General features: G+C 26.8%; 1 protein-coding gene across 3 annotated transcripts in view; it reads right to left on the reverse strand.

Annotated features, from left to right (window-relative positions):
- LOC122498647 (KH domain-containing, RNA-binding, signal transduction-associated protein 2-like) overlaps nucleotides 1-21864 on the reverse strand; it is a 434337-nt gene that overhangs the window by 41560 nt on the left and 370913 nt on the right. For all 3 annotated transcript variants that reach the window (XR_006301248.1, XM_043606486.1, XM_043606485.1), the window contains exon 4: nucleotides 7208-7505. Coding sequence is in view for 2 of the 3 variants with exons in the window: in XM_043606486.1 (XP_043462421.1) it covers nucleotides 7208-7505 (298 nt within the window). In the remaining variant the exon portion in view is untranslated. The remainder of the gene's footprint in view (nucleotides 1-7207; nucleotides 7506-21864) is intronic.

Below are 21864 nucleotides of genomic sequence, written 5' to 3' on the forward strand. Positions count from 1 at the left end.
AACAACAAATTTCCGAAGTTTTAATAATATTTTAGTTTTTAAAATTTAGAATAGGATTTTATTTTTATTTTCTTTCGGTATTTCTCTACTCTTACTTGATTCAATAGATTTTTTATTCTTCGTGTTTGATAATAATTAAACCACGACACTTGAATTTTTAAAGCGTTTCACGCATTTTTATATGTCCGATAACTGGGTCACTATAATTGGATTACTGATTTCTTTCTCGTTCGATAATTAAAACAAATGCATTAAATTTACATTTTTTTTATATTTTTCTTAAAATAAAGTATTGAACTTGAATAAAATATCTACAAATCCTAAAATGGCGTTTATTCTAAATAATATATCAATTCTTTCGAGTCCATTATATTGAAATAGTAAAAGAGTTAAAAGTCACATTGGTTTATGTTTCAATAGCACTTTCGCTCTTATCATAAACTAAAATTCATATTTTTATAATTAACAAAACTTTAAAAAAAAAAATGCAATGTTTTAAAATATTTTTTATAAAATGAATAGAATGGAGGAAGGTAAGTTTACTTATGAAATATAAATAAAAGTTTTTTAGAATAAATAACTGTCGAAAAAACTTTTCCTGAAAATATGAAAAGTTATTCATTATAAAAAATTTTATTTACATTTTATCATTAACTTTACATTTTTCATTTTAATTATTTTTGAAAAATATTTTGAAACATTGTATTTTTTTAAATTTTGTTAATTAGAATAAATGTTAATTTTAGTTTTTCTGATGAAGGCACCAATGTTATTGAAACGTAAACGTATGATGAATAATAAAATAATTTAGTTTTTAATGTATGAAATAGGATAAATAATGAACAATATTTTAAAATGGCTTCTTATAAGCAAAAAAATCAGTCAGAGAAGCAGGCGCAATGCGCCTACATCATAGGGTTTCGTGGCCTAAAATGACAAAAAAATAAATGAATAATAATTTATTTAGAAACTTTTTTGTACTTAAGATTGAAAATTTTTTTATTATCATATTAACGGTTGTAATGGCAACCATTACTATATCAACGGTTGTTATTGCAACCATTAACATAGCAACGGTTACCATGGCAACGGTTGTTATGTTGTCTCAAGACTTAACACTTATAAGACTTATAAGACTTAAGACTTAAGACTTAGGACCTTCTTATACCGAAGTTAAGTCTTAAGTCTTAGGACTTAAGTCCTTCTTATACCAAAGTCTCGCTATAAGACTTAAGACTTATTACATAAGACTTAAGACGTAAAAACTACGGACGGACACCGAAGTCTCGCTATAAGGGTTTTGGCCCTTGGCCACGAAACCCTAAAAAACAGAGTTTACAACTACTGATTCTTTGATTATAAGCCAAAAACAATACATTTCAAATAAAATTATCTTGAATTGATTTTTGCAACTATTTTTTTAATGTTTCAGTGAATTTTTGAATGGTGGCCACCTTGGGGACACTTTTTTTTTAAAGCATAATTTCAGCTGTTTTTCCAAAGTCGTCTAAATTTTATTTTCCTTAGTAAAATAAAAGAATTTTTTTGCTAAAAAGTTAGCTAAGAAGATACAGTTTCAGGGCATATATAAAGGCTGATTTTAAACATATTTTTCTAATGTATAATACAACTTAAATTAGGCAATCGAAAATAACTACCATTTAAAGTTTAAAATTTCATTAAAATATACCAGTGAAGAAAGTCTTTAAAAAATAGAGAATATTTTATGTTTAGTTATAAAATTGAAACAAATACAAGTATAAAATAAACATTCAATTAATAACGTCTTAAATAATGTATTCCATGGAATTTGAATGCAGGCCAAGTCGTGTAAATGACAGCTGATTGAAATCCAATTATCTTCTCATTAAATTTAAAATCAACTTAATTTCAAGGCGAATTCAACTGGTTTTTGTTAGTCTCATGTTGTTAAAATTATTAATTTTTAATGCTACAGATAGTAGTAGATTGTCCTTTCTGAGAGATTCACCCATTAATAATTTTCAAAAGCTTTTTTAGCATTTTTATGTATTTTTCATATACATATGCTCCAATTTATTATAGATATTATAAGCTAGGTTATTTGTAAACACAAGTTTTGACATTTTCATCAAACAATAATAGAAGTGAGGGTAAGTGGGTTGTCCAAAATGCATAAGAGGTTCGAGTGGAGAGTTGTAAAAGAATTGAGAGTGTAAAAGAACCAGAGTCGAGTGTATTTTTTTAATGAATATTTTAAAATAAGAATAGTGAAATATAAAATCGATTTGTTCTCAAATAAGATTTTTTATGAAATTTTTAGTTTTCAAAAAAATATTACAATTTTTAAAAAATACTGAATACGCAATGATGGTCTTTTGGTTTGTCCTATGTAAGATTTACCACAATTACATTCAAATTTATAAACACAATTACATTGATTAACCCATTAATGCCCATGGCAGTCTTCGCACTCGATAATTAATTTTAAAAAAGTAGCATGAAGTGGCTTTCAACCAAAAAGAAGTAGAAAAAAGTAGCTATCGAAAAATTAAACTTGACGACAAAAATACTCGTTTTAGACACTTTATAAAACTGATCAAAATTCCATTCCATATTTTATTTTCCTAACTCTTTCCTAATTTTCATCAATAATTTACTTTCATCACATTTACTTCTTTCTTATCCTGCTAATAAATTGAATTTTTGCAATGAATTTTATTATTCATCAAAGAATTTAAATATTTATAAAAATAATTCAATTCTTGCGAAGGATTTTATTAAATTTTTTAAATAATTGAATCTCTGAGAAATTTGTATTATCCATGAAAAGAATTGAATTCTTAAGAAGATTAAAAAAATTTTTTAAATAATTGAATTCTTTTTAGAAATTTTATGAAAATAGTAGATATTGAAAATCATTAAATTGCAAAAAGTTTTTAAAAATAATTAAATTTTACAAAGAATTCTGAATTCTATTTAAATTTTTTCCAAGAATTATTTTTCATAAATAATTTAAATCTTGGAAAGAATTTTATTAAAATCTAAAAGAATAATTGAATTATTTAAAAAACAAAATTAATTAAAATTTTATTCAAAGTAATTGATTTCTTTCGAATAATTTTATTAAAATATTCCAAAATAATTGAATTTTTCCAAAGAATTTTTAAAAAAATCTTTTTTTAAATCATTTATTTTTTCGAGTAATTGAAATTAAATTTTTAAGAATAATTACATTTTTTGAGCAATTCCTGTGAAATTGTATTAAAAATAATTGAAATCCTGCGATGAATTTTATTATTTATGAAAATAATTGAATAGTTGCAAAGAATTTTATTAAATTTTTCAAAAATAATTGAATTTCTGAGAAGAATTTTATTATTTATGAAAATTATTGAATTATTGCAACGAATTTTATTAAATTTTATTTAAAATAATTGAAATTCTGTATAGCATTTTTTTATTTGTGAAAATAATTGAATTCTTGCGAACGATATTATTAGAATTTTTTAAAACAATTGAATTTCCAAAAAGAAATTTATTACTTTAAAAAATAATTGAATTCTTGTTATGAATAATCTTATTTACGAAAATAATTGAATTTCGCAATGAATTTTATTAAAAAGCCTCAAAATAATTGAATTTTAGGGAATAATTTTGTTAATTATGGACATTTAATTATATTCTTTCAAAGAATTATTTATGTAAATAATTAAATTCTTGGGAAGAATTTTTTTAAAATCTAAAAGAATAATAGAATTATTTCAAAAAAATTTAATTAAAATTGTATCCGAAATAATTAATTTCTTTGGAACAATTTGATTAAAATATTTGAAAATAATTGAAATTCATGTGAAAAATTCCAATATTTTTTTGGAAATAATTGATTTTTTGTTTTAAATGATTTATTAAAATTTTAGAAAATAATTGAATTCCTTTGAAAATTTTTATAACGAATTAAGAAAAAAATTCAATTCTGTCGTGAAGTTGAATTAAAAATTGGATTCTTCCGAAGAAAGTTATTATTTATGAAAATAATTGAATTCTTGCTTAATGTTTTATCAAAAATTTGTTTTAAAAATTGAATTTCCATGAAAAATGTTATTATTAGTGAAAGTAATTCAATTATTTTGAAGAATTATATAAAAATTTTTGTAAAATAATTGAATTTTAAAAAATGTTTTTAAAAGTGATATTCTAAATTAATTGAATTCCAGTGAAAATTTTATTATTTATGAAAATAAATTAATTTCGGATGAATTTTATCAATCCTTTTTTAAATAATTGAATTCTTTTACAAAATTTTATGAAAATACTAAATATTAAAAATAACTGAGTTTCGAATATTTTTTGAAAATAATTGAATCGCATTAAAGAATTTTATTATAATTTTTGAGAATAGTTTTTTGATTTCTAGTATTAGCGAATTTAAAGTAGTGGAAATTCTCAAAAATACAGAAATAGTAGCTGGTGGATTCCACGTCAGTTCAACACACTTATTTTCATGACTTGTTGGGATTTGGCTGTAACCTCAGCTTTCGTTTGCGATAATTTATTTTTAAAAAAAACGGACCGATTTTTGGGTAATTGAAAATTAAATATAAATCATCAAAAATTAGGGTAAATTTTTAAAATATTAAAAAATAAAATACACCATTGGAAAGAGGACGAAAAAACCTTTCAGAAACATATTCTAAAAAATTGTTCCCATTACAAGTATGTTCAGAAAAAATTCACAAAGTAGCCGATGTTGGCAAAATTGGTCAAATTGATCCCCCTCTACCCCCTCCAATTTTTCGAAAAAATCAAAAATATTTTTTGGGTCACATTTCTACTTGATAGAACAACAAATTCCTCGAGTTTCAATTTTTTTCAAGAAGTTGAAATTTCAACTTAGGACATTTCACGTAAAATGCCTCACATATGGGGCAAAATTCCGCAACTGCCCAGGTAAAAAAATGAATTTTCTCTAAACTTTGCTAAAATGTTACTACTATTAGTAGAAGTGTAAATATTATTTTTTTTAAATTTGATAAAATATTTTTTGAGTTATGGAGTTTCAAAATTTTGATTTTTTTGAAAATATCTTTTTTTCGATTTAATATATTGATAAGTAAAATTAATGAAATTTAAAGTATGAATAGTGATTTTTAAAGGGGTTTTCACGGGTTATAAGCTGGTGATGAAAAAAAAGTTGTTTTCTGTCAATTTGACCTTGAAATTCAAGGTCAAATTCTTAATTTCAATATACAGTAGAACCCGGTTAAAACGATCCCGTTTAATACGATTTACCGCTTAAGACGCTCATTTATGGTGGTCCCGGCAAATAAAGACATAAATTTTATATTCCACATAATACGTTTTCCCGCATAAGACGCATTCTTAGTGCGGTCCCTACAGAATCGTATTTTATTTTATTTATTTCATAAACGGGCACAAAAAGTCCCTTTTGTACAAACGTACTTACAAAAGTATACAACAGAATACTGTTAGTTAAAGTAATTACAATTCAATATTAACCAAGTTCTACTGTATTTCAAATTGGTGTTTTTGATTTTTTTGTAACCTATCCCAATCGAAAGCTTACCTTTTTTCATATGAGCCATGTAAAAATCAGAGTGGGACCATGGAACTTTTTGAAGAAATTAATTATAAATCATCATTTTCTATGTAAAATAATGATAAATTATTATTTTCCTCAAAAATTCTCATGGTCCCACTCTGATTTTTACATGGCTCATAGAAAAAAGATCACCAGCTCATAGCCCGTGAAACCCCCTTTAAGAATCACTATTCATACTTTAAATTTGATTAATTTTACTTATCAATATATTAAATCGAAAAAAAGATATTTTCAAAAAAATCAAAATTTTGAAACTCCATAACTCAACAAATATTTTATCAAATTAAAAAAAATTAATATTTACACTTCTACTAATAATAGTAACATTTTAGCAAAGTTTAGAGAAAATTCATTGTTTTACCTGGGCAGTTGAGGAATTTTGCCCCATATGTTCGTAAATTGTGGCTACGTTTTATTTTTTTACTCCGAATCCCTTTGAGATCCCAAGATGAAATTTACAGGACATGTAAAGCACATTTGCCCTAACATTTAGTAAAATTTAAAAAAAAATCGAAGATGATATTTTTTCAAAAACGGATTTTTAATTTTTCAAAATTTCAAAAAAAAAAATTTTTGAATTTTTTTTTATATTAATTTTAACTTAAAATATACTTAAAACCAAAGAAATCCTTTTTTTAAAATCCAAAATCGGTTAATTAGAACCAAAGTTATAGCACTTTCAAAAAAAAGACAAAAATTTTGAAAATGCCATATTTTTGGTAATTTTCAAAATTTTGAAAAAATATTTGGTGGAGTTGTTTATCACTATAAAAGTAATGAATTTACAAAATTACAGCCAAATCCCAACAAGTCATGAAAATAAGTGTGTTGAACTGACGTGGAATCCACCAGCTTTTAGTGGCTAAAATATAAAAAAAGTACCCAGATAGTAGCATAATGTAAAAAAGTAGTAAATAGTAGGTTTTAGTAGATGAGTGCGAAGGCTGCCATGGGTATAGGAACGCAGATATCAAAAAAGTTAATATTGGGATCCTGGAATGGGCTCCAGTAATAATATTTGTCGTTAAAAATTTTGTTTAAACAATTTGTTATAAACAAATGAAGAAAAATTGATTTTTATAAAAAAAACTGATAGCGACATTCGATTCTACGTGAAAAACTACTTTGAGAATGTGTATTACATAATTTTTCAAAAAAGATCTTTGTTGTAATAAATAAATTTGTTTCTTAAATAAATAAATAAATAATATTATAAACAATTAGCCTACATACATACTTTTTGCAGCCCATGGGCACAAAAGAGAAGTTATTATAAAGTAATAATTTTTAATCCTATTATTATGATTATTATTTAAAAAATTCTTACTGTTAGTTTCAATAATGCAAAATTAAATAAAAAATTAGAAACAAGTGAAGCGTAAAAGTTTTTCACATTTGTTTTTATTACTGTGAATTTTATTTTAGGAAGTATTCATGCTTCTTTTTAGATATAAGGTTAAAGTGGCTTTGAAAGGCCATTTGAGAATACATTATCCTCAAACGGATAATATATATCTTCTGAAAAGAGAAAAAGAGAAAAAAGAAGGAAAAAAAGATTGAGGTAGTGAAAAATGTCTTGTTTTACATAAGTAGGATGTCACTTACGTCGTGCAGACCGCGGTGGCATACCCGGAGGTGGAGGCCTCACTGATACTCTTAGGATGCTAGCGGGAGGTCTCATGACTGGCGTACCGTCATCACCTAAAGTCATTTCCATTTCGCGCATCTGCTCCTGACGGATGTTGTCATTATTGTCCGGTATAAGATACTTGCGAACCTCCGCCAGAGCAAATGCGATGCGAGCGTGTGCCTCGGCTGGCGGGGCTAAAGCCGCAATCTCCACGTGAAGATCATCAGAAAGATGGGCGTATTTTGGATCCAATGATTGTCGACATTCCTCCTCCTGTTGACAAATAAATAAATTCTTCAATCAGTTCAATATTAAAATTTTAGCAATTTTTAATAAGTGTCTCACAACTGGACACATTTTTTGTTGTTGATAAAAGCGATCTGCTGGGAAAATTGATTATAACTTTTTTTGAGTCCATCTGAACACTATACTTTCTTTGAATAAAAGCTGTGTATTTAAGTTACTTTTCGAACGGTATATTATATTTACAATTTCGTTTACCCATTTACAATTTCTGGGTCAAAAACATAATCCGTCTCATATCTAGACACACTCCCCTACATAAATGTAGGGATCAAAACGGAACACCCTTACTTTTCTATATGACAGGCACTTCCACTTTTATCAAGGTTCACATATTTCTTTTATATTATATACAAACTCATAATAATGTCGAAAACAGCAATAAAAGTTTTTTTTATTTTATGCAACTTTAATGTCTTGCACCACAACTATAATTTTTGTGGAAAGTAAAATTGCTATAAAACTTTTTGTGATTTTGAGTAAATTTTTACAAATGCGACATCTTTTTTTAACATTTTTTAGTGAATAGTTTTAATAATACTGATTGTAAAATTATTACCAATACTTTTAATACATGAATGGAAATATCAGGGTGGCCACCAAAACTCGTCTATTTCCCGGTTTTTTCAAGGTTTCTAGGAAATTTTCAAGGTTTTTTTGTTGGTTCAAATTTTACTGTAGTAATACTTAAAAAATTCAACTACTTCCACATTTATTATTATTTTTTATTGCCGAATTTTTTATAGGCTTTTCTTACGATTCTGAACAATCAATCGTATAGATTTTAAAAAATTCAGAGTTGCCACAAATATTTAATTTTATTTTTCCCTGATTTCCAGACAGACTTTTTCCCTCACCCTAAAGAATATTCTGCGATTCACTCTAAAAATTATTAGATACTCAAAAAAAAACATTCTATTACATTTACTTACGAATTTCTTAAATTGTAAAATTATTCGCAAACATCAATAACTAAATTTTTAAATAAGTATTTAATTATTATTTTTCCATAGGAATTAAAATTCTTCAAAACATTCAAATTCAAACATTTTTAAAATTAAACAACTTATAAGAATATTATAGTCGACTCGGAGTAATTGATATCTTCATGTTTTATAAAAATTTTAATTTCCATAAAATTTTTCAAAAAAAAAAATTAAATTATTAACAAAAATTATAATAAAATTCTTCACATGGTTTCAATTATTTTTAATACAATTTTAAATAAATTTCTCGAAAAATAAAATTATCTTCAAACATTTTTTGCGAGAATTAAATTATGTACATTTCACAAATAATGGAATTCTTCGCTGAAATTCATAAATTTTCAAAATTTACATTTTTAATACAAGTTTTCAAAAGAATATAATTATTTAAATAAAATGTAAGAAAATTCGTTGCATAAATTCAATTATTTTTACAAGTAATAAAATTTTCCACATGAATTCAATTATTTAAAAAAAAATTGATAAAATTCGTTGTAAGAATTCCATTATTTTCATAAATAATACAATTTTTCACATGAATTCAATTATTTAAAAAAAATTTATAAAATTCGTTGTAAGAATTCCATTATTTTCATAAATTATAAAATTTTTCTGAGGATTTCAATTATTTATAATACAATTTAAAGTAAATTCCTATAAAAATAGAATTATTCTCTTAATTTTTTTGTAAGAATTTACATTTCACGAATATAATGAAATTCTTCGTTGAAATTCAAATATTTTCACAATCTACTTTTTTAATAAAAGTTCTCAAAAGAATTAAATTATTTAAAAAAAAGGAATAAAATTCGATGCAGGAATTCAATTATTTTCATAACTAATAAGATTCTTTACATTATTTCAATTATTTAAAAAAAAATTTGAAAAAATTCATTGCAAGAATTCAATTACTTTCATAAATTAATAAAATTCTTCACACGATTTCAATTATTTTTAATACAATTTTAAGTAAATTCTTCGAAAATTTGACTATTTTCAAAAATTTTGTTAAAATTCTTCGAAAGAATTCAATTATGTATTTTTAAAAATTCATACTAGGTATAATGCTTTTAATATTCAATTATTATCTAAAATTTTAACTAATATTCATTTTCAAATCAATTTTTATTGGAAAATTCTACAAGAATTCAATTATTTAAATACAAAAATAAATAATTTATTGAATAAATGAATGTTTTTCGAAACTAAATTATTATAAAGAATTTTATCAACAAATTTGATTTTTTTCGAAAAATTTTAATAAAATTTTCAAGAATAATTAAATTTTTCGAGGAATTCAATTAAAATTGTATTAAAAATAATTGAAATTCTATGATGAATTTTATTATTCATGAAAATAATTGAATTTTTGTAAAAAAATGTTATTATTTATGAAAATAATTGAATTATTGCAAAGTTTGCTTAGAATTTTATCAACATTTTTTTTTTAAATAATTGAACTCTTTTGAAAAATTTTATGAAAACTGTAGATATTGAAAATCATTGAATTGAGAAAAATTTTTTGAAAATAATTGAAATTTTGCAAAGAATTTTATTAAAATTTTTGAAAATAATTGAATTTTGACGAGAATTTTTTTTAATTTTTGAACATAATTGAATTTTTGCGAAGAATTTTATTACTTTTGAAAATAATTGAATTTCTGCAATCATTTGTAACTTCTCCGAAATTCAATTTTTGCCAGTTACTTAAATAAAAATCCCTGACTTTTCCCTGACAAATTTTACTTTCCCTGACTTTTTCCTGAATTCCCTGATTTCCCTGACCTGTGGTAAGCCTGAAAAAATTAAATTTTTTTAAAAAATAAAATTTAAAAAATGGTCAAAAAATTTTTTTTTCAGTTTTAATAATATATAATACTAAAATTCAAGGTTAATGCAACCAGTTGCATTAAAAGTTGCGATTTATTTTATAATTATGCAAAAATCAATAACTTTTCATAAATACATTAAAAAATGTTTAAATTTAAATACAAATGAATTGTAACTAGAACACAGTCGCGCTGAGTGAGAATAGAATTTACTTTATAATTCACTTTATTTATATCAAAATATGTTTATTCATATAAAATTTCTAGTAACTAAAATTCTATTCATCTTAATATGTAAACTCGTTCGAGTCGGAGACATTCGGAAATTTAAAGAAAACTTTGATAAAAGGGGTTGTTCATAAATCACGCAACATTTTGAGGGGAAGGAGGTCAGGCTATTGATTACGATAAGAGAAAAAATGACGCCAATATTTGTAACAATGTGTAATATAGGGAAGAGGGGTTAAAATTTCCAAATAAGAGGTCTACGTAGTTTCTCAACAACCCCAAATCGTCTAATTCAATAAATTCTAATTGCTTCAATTCACTAGATTAACCTGATTGATGTTGAACTATTCTGATTGTATCCAATATTGGATTAGTTGCAATTACCAACTGTTATCAAATTTAATGACCAAGAAATATTCAAGATATATGATAATTCAACAACTAACATCAAAGTCAATTGCATAGACTTTCATTGGTCTAAGAAGATCCATACAACATCGAAACAATTTAATTAATATCGAAAATTAATTCTTTCATTAATTTGAATTTCCTTTTCTTTTAACTCTATGTCTGCCTTTAGATTATAAATCTGTAAAACATAAGGTAAGGAGCCCCAAGGTGGCCATCCATCTTTTGAATGACTGTAATTTCTAAACGGTATTATATAACATAATTAACTAAATATTAAACTAATAAAATAACTTATTTAATAGTAACATACATCCTATTCAATGTAAAAAGGTTTGCAATTGTGATTCGTGAACAATTTACTAAAAAAAAACTTTTTCCTTACGCTGTCATGCAATAAGGTTAACACACTTGTTACAGAAACAACAGAATGCTTTAAAAACATTGCAGAGACCATTTAAAAAACTTTTAGCCAGTACGAATTAGTGAAAACAGACTTTTACATTTGCAATTTAATTTCCAACAGAGTAAAATAGATAATTCTTTATATACATTAAATATTTTTATTTAGATTCATTCATCACAGTTTGGTGAAATAATCAATTTTGTGTTAAGAGAAAGGTCTTAAAATAAATATTATGTAATAGTTACAGCATTTGCAGAAATTGAATAAAAAAAAGTCTCTTGATTAAAAACAGAAAATTATTTTTACGGGTGCTAGATAGATATTTAATGATATAATTTTAATAAAGTACAAGTTGATGTTTCAAAATTATTACATCGGACATGTAATTTGAATTTCCATGACTCTGGAAACCTGCAACTGTCAAGCTTAAAAAAAAATTAAAACATTTTTGATATGTAAATTTTCATATACATTTTGGAAATCTGATAATATTAATCTTGTTTCCAGTATAATTACTAATCTGAGTACGAAGAACATTAATTTTGATTTTGAAAAGTCGTTAAATGAAAGTCGTTAGATGAATATATGTCTGCTAGATAATAATTTAATGTCAATCAAATAAATCTCATATCCAGGAAAACGAGCAGTTAATTCATAAACTGTAATACGAGAGTAATATGAAAAGTGAATAGCTGAAAAGAGAAATAACGTGAAAATTATTATCAGTCTTGGAACACGCAACCTGTTGTTTATTATTCTTCAATATACAGGAAGAAGCAATAAAAAAAAATTGTGAGAAATTTATTTGATTAACTTTCAGTTGAGTGAGTTTATATATTTGTTGAAGCGAGTAAGTGTAATGAATGAAATTGGAGGACAGAAAATATTTAAAGCTATTGTTAATTGTTTGAGAATCAAAGGCAGAGTACAAGAGATAACTCTCGAATGCTCGATCCAGGATGCACAACAATAGCCATGTTAATATCGTTGTGTCGACCTCAACTGAAGTCTAGTCAAGCACGCGATCCAATAAATTTACTCGTGACAGTATCGTTTTACCAAAGAAGAAATGTAGCTCCACTTAACTGAAAGTAAGAAAGATTTTCATCTCACAAAACTGCCAAAATAGAAATTATAGCTTGTGCATGAATTCTTCCTCAAATATTTTTCTGCATCCGTGAAAATATTTATCATGAAAAGTTTACACTGGTAAGAAAGATACAAATCATAGACTTTCAAGTATGTTTTTGTAATTTTTAAGAATAAAAAAATTATTTACAATGACTAATTTTGATCTATATCAGAATCAATATTTGATTATCTGCAAACAGTAAATAATTTTATTTATATTTGTCGTGTTTGTGGTGCCGAAATAAGAAAAGAAATTGTTCGTTGTAAAAGTATATCTTGCCCTATCATCCTAATTGTCACAAGAAGAAAAAGTGTTGTTTATCTAGATCATTTTGACCAACTGAAGCTGTTGTAACTATAAAGGACGATCTATTGTTAATGTTATCGGATCAATTTAAAAAAATATCTTTACAGATAATTTCAATACAAACAACTTTAGATTATGTTTTCCAACGTTTAACTAACAATGAAAGTTCAGTTTTTAATGCAATGGATCACATAAATTCTTTGGATGTTGAGGTCCAGGATATGAAGACTGGAAAACAACATTAAGTAACAAAATATCTGATCTTCCTGAACATATTTTATCAGATTGTGTCAAAGAAATAGAAACAGGTAAATTGTAAACCGAATTTAATATTTTCTAATATGCCAAATAGTGGTGTTATGTCTCAGAACGAAACCAACATATCCTTAATTGTATATTTTTAAATTGTCCGGCATCGTTGATTCAAATCTGATTTATTCACAGAGCAGAAGGATCTGATATTAAGGGACAGGTTTTAAGAAAGAGTAACTGTTAAATTAAAATTAAATTATTAAAGTTTTTATTCGAATCCTTTACAATTAGAATCAGAGAGAAATAGTAGATCCAGATGTCTTCAGGGACAATGAAACAAAATAAGAAATTTGTGTAATCAATCGAGAATTTAAATAGGGTCAAAATTTAAAAGTATTAGTTACTTAGCTTTTAAAATTATTCTTAGAGTCGTAGACCCAACAAACGATACCTCCTTCAGTGTGAGGTCGAGGAAATGACTTTGTCTAGTGGAAACAGAGAATGCAGTAGATTTCCCTCAAATTGTTTTGGGGCCAGCAAAAGTAAAAGGTAAATTAAGAAAATTAATAAAACAATTAAGAAAATTCTGAAAGTCCAGCTGTCGATGTAAATTAGATAAAATACCCCTCAGTCTAGGAGTGACCGAATTATTGATTTGACGTTGATGTCGAAGTAATGCAGTCCTTAGGAAAATAGAAATGTGCCTCGCAGTAGAAATTATCTCCTTGAATGAATTTGACTGGGACGAGACTCGAAGAAGGCACTTGGGCACTTGAAAAGATTTTCTGCACTGGAGTCGAAGAACAAATTCGATGACAGTACACAACTAGTTAACTTAGTGGCGATTGATGGACTGACACGAAGAAGACGCGTAGTTGATTTGGTGGTGACTTCTGGACTAACTAAATTGAGCGCGTTCCCTGGACTGCCTAATTAGGCCAATGTAATCACGCCAATTAAAAAGAAACCAAAAACTGTGATGAAAGATAGATTATCGAAAGGAGAGAGCGGGTTACGCATCGTCTACAGAAGAGGAGAACCTATTATAGTATCAGCGAAGCTGTAGGACACCCCCACACCATTTATACCATAAACCTATGTCAGCAACTTTTCCACAAGAGCTTGAGAAACTTATCTAAAGTGCCAGATACAGTGTTTTTTTTAGCAAAGTAATGTCTCTTCTTCTACTTTATCAACCATTTAGAGAGGAAGAAGAAATAAACTTAATTTACTTCGTCAATATTTTCTGTTATCTTCATTAAATTCAATTTATTTATAGCATCTTTAAAATAACAATGAGGTAACTTAATTTGTCGTGTCTTCACCAAATTTAAAACTAACGTTACACTATTTTTTCTTTTAAATAAATATTCAGTAACATATGAATGGTCACTGCCCGTAAAATGAAATAAATAAGCTTTGTATCTGAGTGTTTTTAAGTTATGTATAATAAACACACTAGTCAATAATTTTTTGGAATCTGCTAGAGATTATAAATCTAAATACCTTTTGGTAAATAGATTGATAAAGAAGTCGTTTATCGAAAAAATTTCAAACACTCTGACACATGGGGATAAACGAAATATGCATAATAATCGTAATTTACGATTAACTGAAGAATTAAAAAGTGATATATGATCATTGTATGATAATACGAAATAGTGCATCTCATTATGCTCTGGAAAAATCAAATTTATATTTTCATAACACCATCAGAATTGCAAATATCTATAATTTCTTTAAATGTTCTAAAAATCTACACGTTCGGTGAAAACAAAAATAGTTGCATGTGTTTTTTTTATCGAAAGTCATTTCAATAAAGGTGCTAATACAATTTCTAACTTTTTATTCGATGCCATAAAACGTGAGCTGAAATTGAACTGTTATTGAAAAATTTATTTATTTTTAGACAATTGCGGTGGGAAAAATAAAAGTTACTTAATTCTTAGTACCTTTACTTTAAACTATTGCCATAAAAATAGTAAATGAAAATTCAACATTTTGTATCCACTTCGATGGTCAAATAGTTATTGTTCTTGTGACCATAATTTTGGAATTTATAGTTAAAAAAGATGGAGTTTGTTAAGATGGATGAAAATTATTTTTAACTTAAAAAAAGTACTTAAAGTAAATGATGTTTATTCTTAATAAGAATACTTAGGGCCGAAGTTTTGAGGGATTGACTTTTATTTCTCCTGAATGAATTATATGTTCTAGCATAATGTCAATATATATGTAACAAACAATGAGGAAGTAAATTTAGAACCGAAAACCATTTCAATAGGATAACTTAATTAACATGAACTTCTTTTTATTGTTTACCCTATAAAATAACTTCTCACAATTTCATCGATCGCAAAGTTTTACGATTCTACGTTCAAATTGATGAGTTCAGTTTGCTGTTTCATATAGCTTGCTCGCTCCCGATTAATTCTACGCTTAAATTTAGATAGAGACTTTATATTTATAGCAATAGAAAGTATATTAAATTTCGCAAAAAATGTTATCTATTTAAAAGATATTGTTTAAATAGGTTTCAAAATCTCATGTTTCACACGGGAGAAACAGCAGGTTTAAAATTAAGGAGATGAAAAATAAAAAATTCGTTTTACTATCTTGATAGTTTAAGAATCCTTCTAAAATAATTTTTCGTTGCATGATAGAAATCTCCTTGTTTATTCCTTCCGTTTATTCTATAACTTAAAGGTCCTTGTACGTTTTTAATAGAATAAAAGTTTTTACATATAATTATGTATGTCAAGATCTATTACAAAAAATTGTCGATCCTTTTATGAAGATTTTACTTATCTGTTTTATAAATAAATAATTCAGTCATCAATAACAAAAATATAAATAAATTTTTATTTTAAAACAGTTCACTTAATACTTTAATTAATTAATTACTTAATGATTGATTAAATAATATTAATTACTGGAAATTTACAATATTACATTTCATTTTAAAGTTACGTTGCCAGATATATTTATCAGTCGCATAGATAAGTAAATGATTACCCAAGAGGATTAACTTTTCCCTCTGAGATAAGTTAAACATCCCTCTAGGAGATATGAACTAAACATCTGTGAATGGTATATGTTGAAACATTTAAAGTGTTGTCCTATAGTTAATTCTCAAATATTAAGAACGAACACTCCAAATAATTAGTTGAACTCTCAAATTTTTTGTATGCAAACTTAAAGAAATAGAATAATATTGAAAGACTTCCTATTGTTTCTTCAATAGCGTCATAATTACTTGAAAAGTTTTTAATAATACATAAAAAATACGTTTTTAAAATTGAATTGAATTATATACTTTACAGAAGTCTGAAATTGCAAATAATTCCAAAGATACTACAAATTGAAAGATTCGAGCTGAACTGAATATTCTCGCAAATATGCACTTAGTGAAACTTAAATGAGATAATTTTATGCAAATGGAATATGTAAAGTACATGTAAATGTACTTATGACAAAGTAAATGTTGTGCACTCGCTTTACTGTTGTTTCAAGAATTACTAAAGCAGATATTGTTATAAAAATCGAATAGATTAATTTTATAAAAAAGTAAAATAGAACGCTGGTCAAATTAAGAATTTAAAGGTTGAAGGTAACGCTTTAAGGTGAACCTTTGGAAATTTGAAAGTTTTACTCCCAACTTAATGGAGTACGAACTTAAAAATCCAATCAAGAGAAAAAGTAACAGCTACTGAGAACCCACTGAGTTTCAAGTGTAGATCAAATTTCGCATTACTCCTTTTCGGAAGAATAGAAGGAAGTGCTGTAAGTTAAAAGGTCGTGTCTTAAAATACTTATGAGATCAGATAGAATTAGATTTTCAATAAAAACAGAAACGCCTTAATATCTTTTACAATTTTTATAGACTATTTTTAGAAAGATAAAGATAGATAAACTACAAGTTTTCTAAATCAAATTAAATATATTTTTAATCACTAGTCCTTTTAAATTGCAACTCTATAATGCAGAATATTTAATTCTTTTTAGTAGGCGAATTTTCCACTTTGTAAAAGGCGACAAATAATATTTCAATTAAATGTTTCAGAGTTGAATTAAAATTTTATTGATGTTTACTTAAAACAGTTGGTAAATTCAATGATAAACTCTAATTAAATATGAGCCGCAAACCTTAGGAGTTCATAGAACCCAGACTGAAGTGTAGAGCGCACAGAAGGGAATAGCTAACTTTCACGAAAAGTTAGATGTCTTTCAAGAAGTTGACGATCTTGGAAAGAAATATGAGATTGTGAAGGAAGCACAGAACGATCAACAATAGAAAATACAAATATAGATTCTCAGCAGAGAGAAATGGATCTGAAGCTTCAAATACACAAGGTCTTGAACAAATAGAACTTCGAGCAGTTCACCACGAAGTTGACGACATTATCATAAAATCAATTAATTTAATAGAAAGTGAAATTTCGTGTCGTAGAAATTCAACTAGAGGTTAATACCTCTTTCATGCCACGAAGAATATTTAAAAATTTAATTGTGCTCATGAGTAATTGCTATTTGTAATAAAAATAAATTATACTACATTTTTTGAGCTTTAGATATAACCACTTTAATAGACAATAAACCTAAGACTCAAGAAAGTCATTTGAATTCAGATATTTGTTCGTGTCATAGTAATAACGCTATTGGATTTATTTACATAATATGAAAACATTAGAATAACAAATTTTCGATTATATTTTTTTAATTAAAAAAAAAATGAGCTTTGTACTTTTGCTTTTTGTTGCATAAGAACGACAACTCATTTGTCAAAAGTTCTGAACTACGGAGAAAAATGGAAAAATGAGTATGTGACAAGTACGCATTATAATGTTAGAAATGCATTTTCTAGACAGTTGGGGTCTTGGTAAAAGTTATCCCATTTACCAACCTAAGAAAAACTGTTTATTAGTCCTGAGGAAGATAGACAAAATGATAAATTATAATGAAAAAACTAACTATTTCACGTAATGTTAAAAGTAAATAACAATGTAGAATGAATGTCGTCAAAAAGTCAATGTTGAGACATAAAGATTTTTGATGATCTAAATCAATATATTGAAATATTCGATTCGAATCATTTGCATCAAATCCCGTTCAAGAATTAATAAAACTCTCAAAATATCCCTCGATTATGACACTCGTCAAAACCACGTCACAACTTCTCGGAAACCCGCAAGTAAGTGTCGAACCATCTGATTGTCCTCTTTAGGCTTCCTCATTATCAAGTCGTTTACTTACTTTTCCTTCGCAATTTTCGGAAGAACCCTTCTTCCTTATCTCCATGGAATGGCACCTGAAAGAGACTAGAAAAGGGACGCTGACCATATGACGTACGCTGACAATTAATCATGCGCAAAATTATTCAAATTCAGATTTCACGAAAACCACAACTCCTCACACGCTGATACGAAACAAAAGGTACAAGAGACTTGACAAGAAACGAGACAGACAACGACTCTTATAGTTTGAATATGCTTTTCCTACACATGACAGATTAGGCAGAGTAAGTAACGAAACACTTTGTTACAAAGTTAATTATTCCTTTCAATTCATTTCAATAAAAGATAGGATTTTATTTTTACTTTTTTTATTTTCTTACAGAAGTGTCCCATCACCGCGACGTGCTTAAATTAATTGTATTTAATTATAAACCCTGTGAACTCTAAAGGATTAACAAGAACCAATCCGTAAATAACTGACAAATAGTGGTCTGTGACAATCTTTTCAGCTAAAGAGTTTATTCTAAGAATCTTCATCAAATCAAGAACTTAAGTCTGTGAACAATTAGTAAATTAAGTGCAATTTAATACTTCCTTTGTTATCAACTTCCTATAAATTAACAATATACTTCCTGATTCAGAAGGATTACTCTCGATCAGACCAGATTTTTAGAACATCCATAATTTATGTAAAGAGTTGTAATGATCGTGATTTTTAATTGCCAAAAGAATAGCTCGCCGGATGGAGTCCGGGTACTTAGTTTAGTTAAATTTAGCAAATTAGTCTTAAAATATTTATCAAAACAGATAAACCGTTTTATACTATGATTTAGAGTAAGGTGTAGTCAATAATAAGGTATTAATTAAACCTTCATAAGAAAGTATATTTTAATAACAAATAAAAGAATAACAAAATAACATAAACAAAATAAATTTATATTAACAAATAAATCGTAGAAATACTAATAATAAAATATCGTTCACTATTTTATTATCCAAGAATAGTGACTCATATTAGTTTACCGTTTCACTATTGATCGTTTCACTCATTACATAATTACCGAGTTTTACATTACATTACGTTATTTTACTAACGAGTTACGCGTTACTAGATTTAATTATTCCCGAAGCTAGTCATGAATTTACTTCCCGATTTTCATATTGGACGGTTACGTAGATAGTGCACTCTAGGGGAGACGATTTCGCAATATTTCACTAGGGAGAAATCGTGTCAATACGTGCCTGTACGCTCGCTGACCCTCTTATCCAATAGGAAAATATACCGAAATAATTAAATCTCTGTTCAAGCTTCATCTTCCCCCAAGTTGTACCTTGGGTCGAAGAATCTGCCTAGTGCATCAACTCTGTGGAGTTCGAGTTGTGCTTCTTCATCACAGGGTTGGTTCACAATGGACGAGAAAGGAGCGACGGAATAACGAGGGGTGTTACTACTGCACAGTTGTACCTGCGTCTTGAGTACAGCTCTCTCTAGGAAATAGTGCAAGTTAGCAGCCCCAGTTGTACCTGAGATACCGCCTGCTTGCACCAGGTATAAATGAAGGAGAGAAAAGAAGAAGAGAGTTGTCGTCGATCTTCCTCGGAGCAAGTCCCGAGTCAGTTCTACGGCGAACTAAGGAAATTGTCCTATAAATTAAATCTTAACTTGGTTGTCACAATCTGTACCCTTACTTCAGAGCCTTCAACTCTGTAAATAAGACTGGATAATACCACGAATATGGACAATAAAAAAAATATATTTTGTTTAAATTATTTTTTGTGACATAATAGAATTGTAGAAAATCCTTAAGAAGGGAAAGATTCAGCTAGTCAAAAATGAAAATAAAGTTTACATAAGTTTAACGTTTCGGAAATCGTGTGTATCGCCCTCATCAGCATATTTATTATATTGCCAAGCTAAAAATTATAAAACAAAAACTTTTTGAATTTCGCATATAGAACAACTCAATTAATACAAATCATAAATTTACAAAAACTACCGTTAAATAAATTAAGACAATTTAAAATTGAATTTCTAAAAATGTTTTTAATGTTTTCTACGTTAACATATCGCTATTGTTATAAACATCTGAATTTTCTTTTATTATATAAAATATAAGTAAGTTTATAACGACTATGTTAGTATGAAACGATATCTCCATTTTAAGATTTATGTTTAACGCAGTAATTCCCATAGGTATGGATTTGCAGTTATTGATAAAGATTGAAAATACATTAGATTTGTCTCTCAGTCTATTTTTCTGCAACTTTATCACTTTATTGCCGAAGAGAAATGTTTTTTAAAACGACAAAAACTACAAATTTATAAAGTTACAGAAAAATCGACTGAGAGCCAAATCTAATATATTTATTGCGAGTTCATTGAATCAAAAAAGAATATAGTAAAAGATTTGATTGCTTTATTTATTTATAAATGTCAAGTGTTCTAAAAGAATATTTCTCGTACAAATGCATTTTTAATAAAGATTTTTATGGAATATTTTTTAGAGACTATTTTCAGGAATCAATTTTCTGAAGGCCTCAAGAAAAATGACTGTAAAAAGGTAAGCGTATAGAAATAGAAAGAAAGAAAGAAACGAAGGAAAATATAATAAAAAAATAGTAGGCTTCTCACCTAGAGAACCGTGTAATTTATCTTTGGTTCTTATACTCCGGAGCTACGCTCGACACTTTTTATCTTATTTTTCTTCTTTCCTCTTTGCTGGATTTCTCGTAAAGGAGTACTCACTCTCTCTTTTTTTCTCATTCTTTTTGCTATCGAGTAATGTCGTAAGGCTCAATAAGATCTTATCCTGCCATCATACATTGCAAATAATGTTAGTATATCCTCATACTATGACCCATTCATTGCACATTTACGTGTTCGATAGAATTTTCTCCTTATATCAAAACTACATTTTCAACTTTTCTGATTATTTAGTATCGACTAAATCTATTTTTATAAAAACCAAGCGCAAATATTGCGTTATAGATCAACTAAGCTTGTCGCATTATCCTTCTTGAAATAATTTCTCATGGATAAGAATAAAAAGTACCTTTCAGTAATTTTACTATTCTGCAGTGTAGTAGTGTAAAATACAACTCAAGAAGATGTAGAAGAAAAAAGAAATTTATAATTTAATTTAATCATTATTGATTTCATTGTATTACTGACAATGAGTCATGAAATAAATTGACGTGCAATTGACATTCCATTTGTGTACATGTTTTGAATGACCGGTGACAGGTGGGTTTTACTAGATACGAGTCAACTTCACATCAAATACCTTAATAGTAAAACAAAAATATTGTCATCATGGGAGACTTCAAAAATCAAAATAGAAATATTCAATGAAGCGCAAACTTTTTGACGAATATTGAAAAATAATTCATTAACAGAAGAGTACAAATTGCTCTTTTCTTTATTTGTAAAATTATGTTGATGTAAAACGTGTTGATCTCATTTAAAATATATGTATTAAATGTATCCTAGTGCATATTTATTCATTTACAATACCTGCATGAACCATCCAACAAACAAATTGCAATTA

This window comes from Leptopilina heterotoma, unplaced genomic scaffold (assembly GCF_015476425.1).
Source record: "Leptopilina heterotoma isolate Lh14 unplaced genomic scaffold, ASM1547642v1 Lhet_156, whole genome shotgun sequence".
Taxonomy (NCBI): Eukaryota; Metazoa; Arthropoda; class Insecta; order Hymenoptera; family Figitidae; genus Leptopilina; species Leptopilina heterotoma.